General features: G+C 43.0%; 1 protein-coding gene across 9 annotated transcripts in view; it reads right to left on the reverse strand.

Annotated features, from left to right (window-relative positions):
• The window catches only part of LOC144694436 (C-terminal-binding protein 2), a 312,875-nt gene that overhangs the window by 115,784 nt on the left and 180,968 nt on the right, over nucleotides 1–16,123 (reverse strand). Inside the window, exon 1 of one of the 9 annotated variants that reach the window (XM_078564847.1) lies at nucleotides 4,027–4,139. The exons of the other annotated variants lie outside the window; for them this stretch is intronic. Coding sequence (XP_078420973.1) covers nucleotides 4,027–4,096 — 70 coding nt within the window. The 5' untranslated portion in view covers nucleotides 4,097–4,139. Of the gene's footprint in view, nucleotides 1–4,026; nucleotides 4,140–16,123 lie in introns of those variants that run through there. 9 annotated transcript variants of the gene reach the window in all.

The raw sequence follows: 16,123 nt of genomic DNA on the forward strand, positions 1-16,123 counted from the left end.
ACAGAATCAGGGGTTCCTGGGGTTGCACTCGGACCTGCAAACTCTCACACAGGCACTGACCTCAGCTGGTTGGTGTCCGTGTGAGAGATAGATGGGGCACCCAGTATCCCAGCTAGATGCCCGCCCATCAATGATGAGCAGGGAGGTCCACAGCGACCTCACGTTGGCGCATGAGCTGCCTGTCGATTCTATGGGCTCCTCTCAGGGGGCTCTGGATGATGGCAGTAGCTCCTCCGCCCCTCTGCCAGTGACCGTCATATCTGCTGAGGCTGCAGTGACTGGGGAGATGTCAGCCGTGGCACTGGCTCTCCCTCCTAGGCTGGGCCAGCACAAGCTCCACTCGCCACAGGACAGCCACCAAGGTCATCAAGGCCAACAGGACAGCAGAGTCAACAGGCTGTCTCCAATGCCGGTGCCAGCGAGGGGGGAGCACCTAGACCTAGCACCCTTAAATGTAAGTTTAAAGCACCTTGAGCACAAGATGGACTGGTCACGGGTGATTTTTTTTGTTCCCCCATTTTGTTTTTCTTTTTTAACGGTGTGACTATCAACACCAGATATTGTTCCATTCAATACTATGTGAGTTCCAACATTAAATTACATTTGCTTTTGTGTTATTGGCCTGAGTATGCTTCATTTATTTTGTGGGTGCAGGGTAGGCTCAAAGCTTTATTGCACAGGCACTGAGTATCTTGGGGGCCAAGGAAAGGGTCATTTATGCGATCCAGGATGGAGTCGGCAGCCCTGGCATGAGGTGGGAGTTCTTATTTGGCAGCCTAGCTGAAGGAGTGTTAGATCAAGGCGTTCCTGCCTCCCTGGAGGTTACCGTGGTCTGCCTCCACACCTTCAGCATTCTCATCGTGCTCCTCTTCTGTCTCACCACTGGGTTCATCCTCTGTGGCCTGTGCAGCTGCGTCAAGATCCTTTTCCTCCAGTGGGTCCCCCCTTGCCAGTGCCTGATAGTGGAGTGCGCAGCATGCAACCACTATCAGTGTCACCCACACTGGGTGGTATTGCAGTGCGCCCCCTGAACAGTCCAGACATCGGAAGCACACCCTGAGAACACCTATAATTCTCTCTACCACCGCCCTTGTGGAGGCATGGCTCCTTTTGTACCGTTACTGCGCCTCTGTTCTTGGGTGGCAGAGAGACGTCATGAGCCACCTTTTCACCTTGATACCCAGCAACCATCCATCCAGTCAGGCTGGAGCACTGAAAAACCTCAGCACCTGGGAGTGTCGAAGGATGTAAGCATCAAGGGAGCTGCCAGGGTACCTTGCACAGACTTACAGAATCTGCATCCTGTGGTCACACACCATCTGCACATTCATGGAATGGAATTCCTTCCTGTTGACAAAGGCACCCGGTTGACCCGCTGGCGCCTTGATGGCCACATGTGTGCAGTCGATTGCACCCTGGATGCGGGGGAACCCTATAATCGCTGCAAAGCCTCTGGCTCGCTCAGGCTGGCTGGTCTTGTCCATAAGGAAATGAAGGAAAGTCAATACCCACCTGAACAGAGCTTGTGTCACAAGCTTCACACAACTGTGGACAGCTGATTGGGAGACTCCACACAGGTCCCCCACTGAGCCCTGGAAAGAGCTAGTGGCATAGAAGTTGAGGGCCACTGTGACCTTCAGTGCAACTGGCATGGGGTGCCCACCCACATAGTCGGAGCTGATCTCAGCCCTGATCACCTGAGAAATGGAGGTCACGTTCTCCCTTGAGAGGCGGAGCCTCCTTCGGCATTGCACCTCGGACATACTGATGTAGCTGCATCGCCGCCTGTAAACCCTGGCAGGATAGTGGCATCTTCTGAGGCCCCTAACGCCCTGGAAAACCTGCTGGCCCTGCGCTCTTTGTGCCTGCGCCTCTCCTCCCAAAGGTCCCTCCCATGGAAGCTGCACTGGGACTCGTGGCCTCTTCTCACTTTTGCCCCTCTCTTCCTCCTCAGAGGAGGTGCCTCCAGCTGAGACCATAATCTCCATTACCAGGGTAGGGGAATGCTATCCGATACCTGGAAGGGTCCACACGGTCCGAATCCTAAGGGGGCCTGGAAGACACCAATGAGTCCAAAAATGAAGCCTGGAAATGCTAACAATGAAGCCCCGATCAAAGGATAAGCTGACAAGTATCAATAAGCCAGCAGCAGCAAGTTATCTCCAAAACTCCTCACTACTCACATTGACAATGCTGCTGACCCTTCTTATCCCGCCTGTGGATAAGGTTTGGAAAATTGTGGCCTGCCTGTTTTGCCTGTGCGAAGGGCGAAAAATTGCACAGGCAACGTTAAATCACCATCAATTGGGTTGTCAAGGGTCTCAATTGGCCTACAACAGGCGGGGCTCCGGCTCCTGCGCACACCCGCAGAGCGGAATATCGCGCGTCATTTTACGCTCATTCGGGTCGAGAGCGCGCCTGCCTGCTCAGCGAAAAATTCTGCCCATGTTTTCACGAAGAATAATATAATGAGACACCCTTCACTTTTTTCTGTCTCTTACTTACAGCACAGGAGTGAGTCTTTGGTTTAGTTAGAAGATGCAGAGTTCGAACCCCACTGAAAACTGTCCTGGGGAGCGAATCCTGAAGCTCCGGCTCTACCATCCAGGGAGATATACATGTTTGGTAGTCTTGGCACTCCCTCACCCCTTCCCACCTCCTCCCCATATTATGGGGTTTGTGGGAGCCCATAAAAACCTCTCACCTTATAAGACTAACCAACTTATTGGCTGGTGTATAATTGGTTATGGCTATACAAGGAATGATCACGCCTCACCAGGTCAGACTAGTAATAAGGTTGCAAATCCTTTCACTATTTCATACTATTTTCCAAAGTGAAACAGTGAAGATATGAAAACAGACAAACATTCTTCATTCTAGACACCCAAACAATTAACAGGTAATTAAAAGGTATTGCCGCACTAACATACTTCTGGAGAGTGTTATGGTCATTATAAGTCATTAAGTATTTGGTAATGAGTACCAGGGAAATAGTAAGTACTGTAATGCCCAGATAAAAAAGATGTTATTGCTATTATTACCAATCTAAAGTTCTCGAGTACTGTTTTCCCCTCAAGTTTGCAATATTCTGGCAGCAATCCTGTGGATTTCAGTTCCTCTGCTTGCTGGTTTTAAAGTTGTTAGGCTTCAATGCTTCTTCTTATGAACTTCTCAGTGGGCTAGTGTTGAGCTAATGGGTCCAATGCACAAACGAGCAAATAGACACAGTGAAGATTTCAGGATGACAATCGCCTCAGCCTGCTTTTCGCCTAAAAGCTATGACTCATATTGAGAAAAACCTTAAAGGCACTAGCAGCTCTCTGATACTTGTCCCACTTGGCTATTCTTAATTTTTTGAGCCCAAATAAGTCATATTAGTCGGCTATTTGACAATTATTGTTTAGGCTCACAGACAAGCAGCAGCCACTTGAAGAGGTACCAGAGAGAACTGTCTGTGCCAGTAGAATTATGTTGTAACATGAACCACCACCATCAGGAGAGGAAAGAAGAAACTTTGGGAAATTTGGGAGGGCATGGGGAAGCAAAGATGTTCTAAAATACAGTAACAATTACTGAAAATCTGCAAAACTATATAAGATACATTACTTAGGTGAGCTATAAACTGTTCCATAAGGCTAATCCATTGCTTATGTACAACTAAGTAATACAACACTGCATTTTTTAAAAAATTCCATTGGTAAATAACATAGGTTATTCATCATGCATAACTAACCAGTTGACCCAGAAGGGAGTGTCTAAAGACAAACTGTTCTGGTTTGGCATTACAACGTGGAAAATCCATTTATATTTGCTCTGTTTGTACAGCATTTTGCTTTGGAAACTGCAAACAGCTTTCTAGTTTCTTGTAGATTAACATTTGCCGGCGGAAATCTATCCTAAAACTTAGGCAATAATCCCTTCCTCCCATATGATTCAGTGCTATTGAATAATTCTTACATTACAAGCTTTGTAATAATATATGCAGACTTCCCAGAGAAGTACCAAATTAAGGGATTCCTTACCTACCAGGTCTCAAATAGCGTTCTTTATTGCGCATCCGTTCAAATAATGTCTCCTGGTGGCCTCGTTTAACCATACATTCCTCACTGTTGCTACTCGTACCAAAGTCTGGGCTAGCACATGTGCAGTTTAATCTCCAAGTGGAAAACTCATCTGTCACCTTGGCAGCAAGTAATATTCAGTAACGCACAACTGTTTGGATTTACTGAGCAGAAAGCCAATGTTATGATTTGCACACCCCCAGCTAAAAATAATGTTCCACACGCTCCAATGCTGAAGATGCTTGTTGCTCAGCCCTCCGTCCTAATCTGTAGCAAGTCGATGCTATCAAGCCGTAATATTTGGTTTGTCTTCTCCCCTATTAAATATCAAGCTTCTCAAGTTTCACAGTTTCAGTTGTGGTCCAGCTAAATGATGACTTTAGCTGGGGAATATGTTGTGCATGCTGCCTCAGTGCATTTACTGCTGCAGTTCATAAAGTAGCTTAAGCTACAGTATTGACTCTATTTTCACTGTGATACAAACGGAGAGCCGCATTTTCACTCACCACTCATATCGCAGTGAAAAAGAGAATCCAGGACTCTGTATTTAATTGCACATACAGAGACGGCACACTGATCTCTGATTTCCAATTAAATTTTAAACAACTGGAATGAAATAACACGTTATTTTTCAGCCATTAAAATGTGAACGTGCCACAACTGGTTGGCACATTCACATTTTAATGGCTGAAAAATCTGTATTATTTCTTACTTTAAAGAACTAGCTTATCAAGGTTCCTGGTAGCTTAATAGGTAATCATTCTGCCTGGTGTGGGATTGAGGTATATAACCAAGGAAGGTCAATCACTGGACAGTGCTGAATTAGCTGGAGAGATGAAGAAGGAACTACAGCATTTGGTTAATGATCTAGAAGCAAGATACCAGGTTCCTGTTCCTAATCAGTATTTGGTGACCTTACTGGAAACTTTCCTGTTGTGTATGCTTTGTGAAGGCAGAATCAGGTTGTGATGTCACCCAACAGTTAAATCTGATGCCAACACCCACTGCCTTGGCGCACACACAGAGAATGGCCAGTTGACTGAGGTACTGAAGGGCAATGTGCACTGCAGAGAAATATTTAATCTGTTCTCAGTGCTGCAGGAAACTTCAAAGTTCCTTTATAGCCCTCCCCTTTCCAGCATTAATTACAGATTTTTGGTAAAATACCACTTATGTTTCTGTTGTCTGAGATACAACCAAGACCGTACAACAAGCTTTGCTGGGCTGATGTTACACCTTAGGAAACACTCAATGTTATCTGGATTTTTACAAGAATTCTTGTTAATGACTCCTTTCCCTCCCTAAACAGCTATTTTTAAAATCCAGTGAACAATAAGTTTTAACTGTCAAGCACTCACAAATGGACCCACCCTTTCCCAAGAGCATGCTTGAATAACCTTTAACCCCCTTCCATCTGGAACACTGAAGGATTTGCACTGTTTCAATGTGATTTGAGCAGCTGTTTTTGACTGCTTGGATGGAGAACAATGGAAAATAACAGAAGTTTTAGCAGACGGCTATGGTAAAGGCTACAATGCTATTTATAAGTTCCCCTGAATAAAAATAAATGAAATTTAAACTTAACGTATAGTTTTCAACAAAAAATTATCTGTCTCCTGCACTGCACTAGTACAACAGCCACAGTGATCCGATTCTGTGTTGCTTGACAAAGACACACTTGACCAAGATTACCATTCCTGGACTTCAACTTTGAGCTAACCAAGGGCAAACAATAATATGTACTACACTAATATACTGCTCTTCCAGCATCAGTCTCTTTAAGACTTTTTGTGAGGACATTTGTTAATGAATTTAAAAGCATTAATTTAATTAAGGAATTTGCAACTACAGAAAGGCTCACAAGAGCCTTTTCATAACTACTGTTTAGGGCGTCTCTTACCCACCCAGCTAAGTCGTAGCAGACTGGCAGACAGCGAAAACAGGAACCCGCACTCTTTCCCCAACTCCCACCCTCCACCACAGCCTCAGCCTCATCTTTGATCCCCTCTATGTACAACTCCTCCAAAGTAGCCATGTTGCCATTAATACTCTTTCATACACTGGGCAAAGTATACAATGTTATCTACTATATAAATGTAGGCAAAACTTGGAATTTTTTTCTTAAATTCTCCAAACTATATCCTCTCAATAACTCAGATGTATCAAATACAAGTTATACTTTCCTTGCTGACAAATATCCTTTCATACTTCTCTTCGTTATAGCAGTTTTTTTTTAACGTTCAAAAAAAAGCATTTAAAGAATTGACTTTACTTGGGTTCAAATTCCAGCAGAATGCCCTGCTTTCCAGGGTGGATGGCATCTTTATATATTTTTCTATTTATATTTGCATTAAGTCAGACTGGACCCAAAAATACTTTCACTGACGTAATCCGTGCTTCAAATATCCATTGTGGCTAAACAGTACACCTGATACCAAGACACTCAAAGTGGCACAACATGGTTAGTCAAACTTATTCCACATGTTTAGATGATGAGATTGAATCTGAACTTTATGGCATGGGTGGCATGCGTGTATGAAATCTTGATAGATAGTCTGACTTAGCATAGAATCACTGAGCATAAAGGAAGGCCATTCGACCCATCATCTCTGTGCCACAGATAATTAGTCCCACATCCCTGCTCTTTCCCCATAGCCGTTTTCCCCCTTCAAGTGTTTATCCGACTCCTCTTTGAAAGTTACTGCTGAATCTGCTTCCCCACCCTTCCAAACAGTGTGTTCCAGGTCTTAATAACTTACTGCATGAAAACAGTTCTTATCTTCCCTCTGGTTCTTTCGTCAATAACCTTAAATCTGTGTCTTCTAGTTACCAACCCTCCTGCCAGTGGACAGTGTCTCCCTTTGTATTCAATGAAAACCCTTCAATTTTGAACATGTCTATTAAATCTCCCCACAGCCTTCACTACTGTTACAAAAACAATCCCAGCTTCCCCAGCCTCTCCACATAACTGCAGTCCCTTATTGTTTGATACCATTCTAGTAATTCTCTTCTGCACCCTCTCCAAGGCCTTGATATCCTTCCTGTGTGTTGCCGAGTTGGCCACAATACTCCACTTGAGGCCTAACCAGTGATTTATGACAGTTTAGCATACCTTCCTTGCCTTTGTAATCTATGCTTGTTTAATATGACTATTTATGAAACTAAGGATGCCATATGCTTTCACAGCCTTCTCAACTTGTCCAATTAAATTAACATTCCCGGGGCTGATAATGCACTCCAGCCCCTGTGGCACCCACTGGTCGCAGAAGGCCTCAAGCGTATCGGCAGACGCCATCTGCTCCTTCTCCAGGGACACCCGCACATTCATTACCACGGAAGAGGGGTAGGTAGTCAGGTCAAATGACACCCTCAACCCATTAATGGCCACCTTGGCCAGCCCCAGGAGCCGGCTAACGAGGAGGTCCTCTGATCAGCCTGCCCAGCGTCCCTCCACACTGGGTGGCCAAAGATCAGGAACGTGGGGCTGGAGTGCAAGAAAAACTTGAGGAGCAGCCCCTTTAGATAATGGAACAGGGGCTGCAACCTCACACATCATACATAAATATGGAAAACAGATTCCTCAAGGTCATAGAAATTACAGGTAGCCTGGGAGTCCATGATCTGACTTAATCTCCTGTTGCATGGGACTGCTGCGTGCAACACCCTCCACGCCAAATCCCCAATGGAAAAAGGGAGGAGTCCTACGTCGAGAGCCTCCCACTAGGGTCACCACCTCCTCTGGATGGAGCATAAGTGCCGTGTCTGAACAGCCAACGGGTGTGCCTCTTTATACTCTTTTGAGTAAGCAAGAAACAAATAATCAAATGATCAACCCCTAAAGACAGTGCCCCCAGCAGTGCAGCACTCCCTCAGTACTGCTGACTTGTGCATAGGTAATTATCCAATTTGTACCCCCCTCCCCACTGTATACACTTAACCTTAATTTATACAATTACAATAAAGAATGCACCTGCAACAGTGCAGCATTCCCTCAATACTGCAGTGGAATGTCAACCGAGATTTTGTGCTCAAGACCCTGGCACGGGGCTTGAACATCCCCTGCACCAGCCCCACCCCCATAACCTTCTGACACCGAAGCAGGGATGCTACTCTGAGCCACAGCTGACGCAGTATAATGCTGTTAGCCTCGATAGCATGTCAGTGAAAGACTGAAAATTTAATGTCTGTGCAGCTTCAACCTCAAAATGCGCCTTTCGCATTAAGTCATTGCTTGACAATTAATTTGTCATTGATTGCTTTTCTTATCTTAATGGCAAAAGATGACATTTTGACAATTTAGTCATGAAAATCGTGGAATTTATTGTTGAAGACAACAGAATTTGTTAAATTGCCTTATAGAATTACTCAGTGCTAAAAAAAATTAAAGCTACTGATAATCGAGTAAACTGATTTTGTTTATGCTAGACATTAGTTATCAAGGTTTCTGGCTTCATGTATTCTCCCAAGTATTGGGAAAGCCCAAAATTGGTCAACATTTTATGACGCATTCGAAATACAAAATGAACTGGCACAGCACTAACAAGGTGCAAACAGGCTATACAGATCTTCTCCATGTTTGATTTATCAATTAGAATTAATCTGGCATTAATGATTTTAGTGACTAGTAAATGTAATTAAAACCACAGAGTTTCTGGCATCCTCAATCTGACAAAGCTGGCCTTAATTTGGCTTTATCACAGAGATACTTCATGATCCAAATCAATAGACCTGAAGCATTATTTTACTGGGTTACACACAGGTTCAAATTACAATTACTAGGTCAAGAACAAGGACCATAAAAGAGATTTGTCATGCCAGGTCCACTCCAAATAATTTTCTTCAGTCAACACAAGTTAAAATGCATTAAGTTCCATTTATTGGTGCGCATTTTGCTTAGAACACAAGTTTTAATCCACATATATTCTTGCTGTTAATGTCTTACTACGGGCGGTTAAAGCATACTGCCCGCTGCTTCAAGGGACATCAAATTCTCTATAAAAACACAGCAGCAGTCATTGTAAAGAATAGAGCATTTACTGTACAATGACTGCACTGCAGAGTAGTCCAAAATGACTTAATGTTTCTGAGAGAGAAATATTATAAATTGTATTTTTCCTGGGGAGAGGGTGAGCTGGGAAACTGAAGGACAATAACAGGGGAGCACCATATTTTTTTTAAAAATAGGCTTTTTGGGGCACAGTAAGTTGATGTATGTAAAAAAACTAGAGGACAAAGTTATAGTACCATTCAAGGAAAATAAAACTAAAATTGTCTTCTGTAAATTAAGTGGTTTATAAAAAAATATTGTGTGGGAGGTTCTATTCATTATGCTTTATCATGAGCTGACTGATGAATAAAAATATCCCTTAATTGTTCAGTCCTCTAGTAGAAAGGGATTCAAAATGGCATGCTAGAAATTGAATGAAAAAGTTGTCTAAATGGTATGCCCCCCCACCCCGCCCCCCCCCCAGCCCACGTATCTATCCATATCATTTAAGATCCTACATCCGTGATGCTACACCCAATTTTTGAAGCTGCCCATTTCATATAATGGCCAGTCAAATTGACCTGCTGAGTTTTTCCAGGTAATTCTGTTTTTGTTTTGGATTTCCAGCATCCTCAGTAGTTTTTTGCTTTTATGCCCATTCTTTGAAATGGGCAGCCTACCTGCACAGTTCATGAAACTGGCAGTTTGACCACCCAGTTCGTGAAATGGGCTTTGGGAAGCTTGCTCAGTTCATGAAATGGCCAACTTATATGAACAAAAAATAAAATTTCATTCAGAGATGTATAATCTGCTTAATTCTATTTACTGTCCTCTTACGTTTCAACCAGTATTATATCCAAACCATTCATATATAGTTTATATTTATCAATGACTGCAATACAGAAAAAACAAATAAAGAAACAATTCATACATGCATAATGTGCCTTTATTCAAAGTACATTTCAGATTCATCGTGACATCCAAACATTTCAAATTCATTGATTTATATTCTGCTATATTTCATTCAGGATCACCACAAACCATTCAGATAGCTTATACAGCAATGTTTACAAAAACAGCATAAATACAATTCATACATACCTTCATACACACGTTTGCTATGGTCAAATGCTAACACTGGGACAGCCACATTGTCTCCAACACCAACTACCCCAAGTGACCTTGTGCTGCATGTCATCATCTGCTTGGCTTGCTGTTTAACGCCCTGGTGTGCCACCTTCCTTGCATGTCTGGCAGGATTAAGTTCTTCATCAGATTTAGGGTCACCTGTAGCTGATGACCCAGAGGCCTGCTCAAGGTCATTCATGGAAGATGGTCCCGGGGATGTCTCAGGATCATCCATGTTGAATGATTCGGGGGCTGGCTCAGGGTTGTCCATGTTGGGCGGTCCAGGAGCCGACTCAGGGTCATCGATGGTGGATGGTTCTGGCACTTGCTCAGGGTCTTTCATGTTGGATGGTCCAGGGGCCGACTCAGAGTTGTCTGTGGTGGATGGTTCTGGGGCCGGCTCAGCATTGTCCAGGGGGAATGGTCCAGGGGCCAGTTCAGAATCAGGATTTTCTATGTTCTCCTCAAGAATTCTTTCCAGTTCTTCTTCTTCAATAGCTCTGGAGGTTCTGTTGAGGAGCACATTTGGCAACTTTGATCTGAGGCTGCACCGTGGTTTGTTTCCAGTGAGTGCTTGGTAAGGAGCCATCTTTATAGCCTCATGGTAACTGCTGTTCATTGCCCACTGAACGAAACGGACACCACAGCTCCACTGAGCACAGTTGTTGTCATGCATCCAGGTGATTAGCTTCAGCTTCATATCACCATCACTGCATTCCACAGAGCCTTGACTCTGGGGATGCCTGGGACGCCCATTGACCAACACCAGTTCTTTGCAGAGTATTGCCAGCTCGTGGATGAGCTGTGCTGTGAACTCCCTTCCATTATCTGACTCAAGAATATGTGGAGCTCCGATGTCTAGAAATATGAGAAGCAGCTCATGGGCAACCTCAGCTGCTGTCCTGGATTTCAGAGGGCGAATGACGTGGAACTTGGTCAGGTACTCCATGTAATGCAGTATGAAATGATAACTCCCATCCTTCATAGTCTGCATGTCAACCAGATTTACTTGCCCACGTTCATTCAAGTCATTGAAGGACAGAGGTCTTACAACCAGTCCTGTTGCTGGCTCCTGCCTGTGACGCTTTTCTATGCATCTCTCACAGCGACTGAGGAACTGTCCTATAAGAGACCGAGGGATGTTTGCATACTTTTCAGAAAGTTTCTTATGAGTCTTCTTTTCACCACCATGGCCAGTTCCAATGTGGGCTTGCCGCACGATGTCCAGGACTGCTTCCTTGGTAGCCATGTACTTACCATTGCTCTTGGTAACCTTGTCCACACCACCTAGAGATGTAAGCGCGAAAGTTTTCAGGATGTGATATTCATCCCTTGGGAGTTTCTGCCCAGTTTTCCCACGCTTCAGGACAGCAATAACCTTCTGTTCATATTCAGCAGACCACAAAACAGCACAGCTCTCAATACAGTCATCCATCTTCAGTGTTTGCAAGGATTATGCTAGTTAGTATGGATTTCTATGCTTATATACTGGTTCTATCAGAGGTGTGAATGCCATCACATTTTCAGCTGGGTACAACAAAGCAGAGATGAACTTGTCACCAATGAACTGTTAAATGTTACTTGCCATATGAGCCTTTGAAGTCAACACTATGTTATTTTCACTTCCAGCCTGGAATTCCACACCTTCCATCACCTGCTGTGTGGACCATTGAAGTCAAATAGCAAGGTGTAAACAATTACTTTCCATGTCTGCATGGTATTTCACACCTTCCATCTCCAGCTGTGTGAGTCTTTCAAGTCAAATAGGCAGATGTGAACTGGTCCTTTTGAAACTTATATTAAATTTTACATCTTCCACCAACCACCATTGTGCCTTTGTAGACAAACTTACTTTAAATGTACAATGTTCATGCTGTTATTGAGCAACTTAACACGTGATGTTCAGCTCGTACACTGCAACAGGCTTGAGCAACAATACTTACGAATAAGATTTTAAAACTTGTATATAGCACTGGCCATTTCATGAAACGAGCAATCAAACTGCCTATTTCATGATCTGTGCAATGGGTTTGCCCAGTTCATGAAATGGGCAGTTTCACAAATTGGGTGTAACATATATATATATATATATATATATGTATATACATACTCAGGGTATCACTAACTATGTCTTGAAGCTTCCACATGATGCCTTGGACCAATCAGTTCCCTACACAGGTCTCAACTAACAAAGCTGTTCCCATAAGAACAGATTGTGCAGCCTATTTATTTGTAATCTTTGCCTTTTATGCCAATTGGTGCACGCTGTAGCAGTCAACCTCCTTGCCACTGATCCTTGGGTAATATCTTCATCATCCCACTCGCCTGACTTCCAAACACCTTGCATCAGTAGCTGCCAGCTTCTCCACCAGTGCTCTCAGGGCAACCATCCTAACTTGATTTTTTTTCCCCCTTCACCAACTTAAAGCCTGACAATGTCTGTGTTTCTGCTATGGGTCTTTCTCCACAGTTAGATTCCTGCACACCTGGATATGAGCAATAGCATTAACCATGGGGATTATAAAGTTTAAGGACTGATCTTTCCTAGATTATCCAAGTTTGTATATTGGATTGCAAAGTAAAATTACCTTTAAAGATTACCTTAAAATTACCTTTTTCCTCCGCCATTTACGCCAACTCCAGCATGATGCCACCATCAAACACATCTTCCCATCACCCGCCCCGGCGGCATTCCACAGGGATTGGTCCCTCCGGGACACCCTAGTCCACTCCTCCAACACCCCCTACACCTCAACCCCCTCCCACAGCACCTTCCCATGCAACTGCAGAAGGTGCAACACCTGCCCCTTTACTTCCCCTCTCCTCACCGTCCAAGGGCCCGAACACTCCTTTCAAGTGAAGCAGCATTTCACTTGCACTTCCCTCAACTTAATCTACTGCATTCGTTGCTCCCAATGCGGTTTCCTCTACATTGGAGAGACCAAACGCAGACTGCGTGACCGCTTTGCAGAACACCTTCGGTCTGTCCGCAAGCATTACCCAGACCTCCCTGTCGCTTGCCATTTCAACACTCCACCCTGCTCTCATGCCCACATGTCCGTCCTTGGCCTGCTGCATTGTTCCAGTGAAGCTTAACGCAAACTGGAGGAACAGCACCTCATCTTCCGACTAGGCACTTTACAGCCTTCCGGACTGAATATTGAGTTCAACAATTTTAGATCATGAACTCTCTCCTCCATCCCCATCCCCTTTCCGATTTTCCCCCTCCTTTTTGTTTTTTCCAATAATTTATATACATTTTTCTTTTCCCACCTACTTCCACTATTTTTAAGTGTATTTCCATCCATTGTTTTATCTCTACCTTTTAGCCTATTTCGACCCCTTCCCCCCCACCCCACCCCCACTAGGGCTATCTGTACCTTGCTCGTCCTGCTTTCTACCCTTAATTAGCACATTCCTTTAGATAATATCACCACCTTTAACACCTCTTTGTCCCTTTTTTCTGTGACATCTTTTGGTTATCTCCACCTATCACTGGCCCTCTATCCAGCTCTTCTTGTTTCCCCCCCCAACCACCTCCACCCCTTAAACCAACTTATATTTCACCTCTTTTCTATTTTTACTCAGTTCTGTTGAAGGGTCATTCGGACTCGAAACGTTAACTGTGCTCCTCTCCACAGATGCTGCCAGACCTGCTGAGTTTTTCCAGGTATTTTTGTTTTTGTTTTGGATTTCCAGCATCTGCAGTTTTTTGCTTTTACCTTTAAAGACCCTGTATGAGCTGCAAACAAGTGTTTGGGTTTGTAGGCGAGGCTATATGTATGCGTAAAACTGAATTTGAGCGCGAGTTGGTCTCCATACTAACTCGGTAAGGTGACAGTGGCAAGTTTTAAATCAATTAGTTCAACCCACTTAATAGCCATACTACATTCTTCTCAAAGATGAGTGACAGATGAAACAAATCTCCAATAATAACAGCAGTTGAGAATTTTCTATTTTTGAAAGCATTGACACAACACTATTAGATACTGAATATATATTTACGTGCAAAAATAAGTCAAGAAACCAAAGTTAAGCTCTAGTCAACAACTACTTGCATTTATATACATTTACTTTAAAAACAATTACAAGTTGCTTCATAAAGTATAATTTGACAAGGATCAGCACTGAGTGAAAGGAGGAGATAATAGGGTGGGTTACTAGAGGCTTATTAAGGTGGTACATTTTAGGAAAGGACAAGAGGAGGTGGAGAGGTAAAGAGAGGTGTTGTGTTGGCCCAACTTAAGATAATGCCGGGGAGGGGAATGGAGTTAGTGACTAGGCTTTGATCTTCTCAATGTTTAAATGGATAAATCTGGAGCTCATCCAGGACTGGTCTCGGTTAATCTGACAACAAAGGTAGGTGAGGGGTTGTGAGAGATGATGGAGAATTAGGGCTTGATGTAGCTAGAGTACATATGTTACCTGACCCACGTCTTTGAATGTAACACCTATTTTGTGGTCTTCAATAGTTAAGAACATTACCAAATATTTACAACTCAACTTTACAGCTGTCTTTAAATTCTCATTCAATTGATTGCTCCTCCAATATTTTGCCATCATGTATTCCATTGATCAGGCATTACTCAACTTGGCTATTTGACCATGGAATAGAGTGGGGCAATACACTCCACACCAAATCTTCCACTCTGATAGCCACCCACCACTGGAAAGCAATCGCAAGTGAGGACCCTCAGAGGTTATCCCTTCCCTTACCCTAAATCAGTGTAACTTAATTAGTACAGACCCTGGATTGAACCTGGGATTTTCCTCTGGTTCCAGTGACTCAAACACTCTTATTGTTTCTCAAATCTTAATTTTTCACAATAATGTATAATAGCCCAAAATATTTTAAACAAAGTTATCAGAGTTAAGAAATTCTACTCCAGTCGACCAGCTGTTCTTTGTATTCAATCATGTACACTCACGAGTGATTTTGCTGCCTTTATAAAACTATGCATTGCACAGTACATAGACATTTCCTAGAAGGCTTAAGTATTTATAAAAAGAACAGGGGTTCAGTCATTTCTATTTTTTACTTTTATTTTTCAGGCTGGATGGATTAGTGGTTCATTCCTTTTGTTTTTGAAAATGGATGTGTTTTATGTATCATATTACCAGTCTGACTAATAATTCTGATGATTGGTTAATGTTCTGCATGAATAACTGCATACATCAAAAATCCAAAAGCAATTTTCTGCAGGTCTTTGCTCAGCTAAACCTTTCAGCGACTAAAATGAGTCCATAATCTTTCTCTGATTATGGTCAAACCCTCTTGTTACCTAGCAACACACAATTAAGGAATATGTTTTCAGATCCACTTTGCAATCAGGCCATTATCAGATAAAATTACTAGAGCAACAAATGTCAAGCTTATGCAAATGAGTTTGCAAAATGAGTTTGTTGTGCAGATAGAATCTTTTTAAAAAAACTTTAAAATACAAATAATCTGACATTAGCAGACTTCCCACCGCCTCCACCTGTCAAGGACAAGCAGAGTCACAAATGAAGTAAATGATCATATTAATAAAACATCAAATAAGAAAAGAACAGAAGGTAAAATATGACCTAAAGTGACAAACACGATGGAAGTGTGTGCGTGCTTGTGTGTGTGTCGGACCGGGACGGATGTGTAAGTGGGATAGGGAACACAAATATGCCCATATGATAGTGAAAGGCTGAGAATGGAATATGTGGAATGGAATATGTAAGATATTCCATATCCAATTATTCATGTGACTTAATCATGACTGAGTTACATAGTTCGTGAATGAAATTATTTCCATCTTGCACTCAAAAACAACCAACTAGTGTTGCACATATTAACAACTCACCATATTCCATTTATATGCCTGTTTTAACACTTCTAAAACATTTTGCAATTTTTCACAATGGCCCAGAATTCGCTGAAGCAGGGCATCACAAAGGTTCCTGTGGCGTGAAACAC

This window comes from Cetorhinus maximus, chromosome 20, assembly GCF_964194155.1.
Source record: "Cetorhinus maximus chromosome 20, sCetMax3.hap1.1, whole genome shotgun sequence".
Taxonomy (NCBI): Eukaryota; Metazoa; Chordata; class Chondrichthyes; order Lamniformes; family Cetorhinidae; genus Cetorhinus; species Cetorhinus maximus.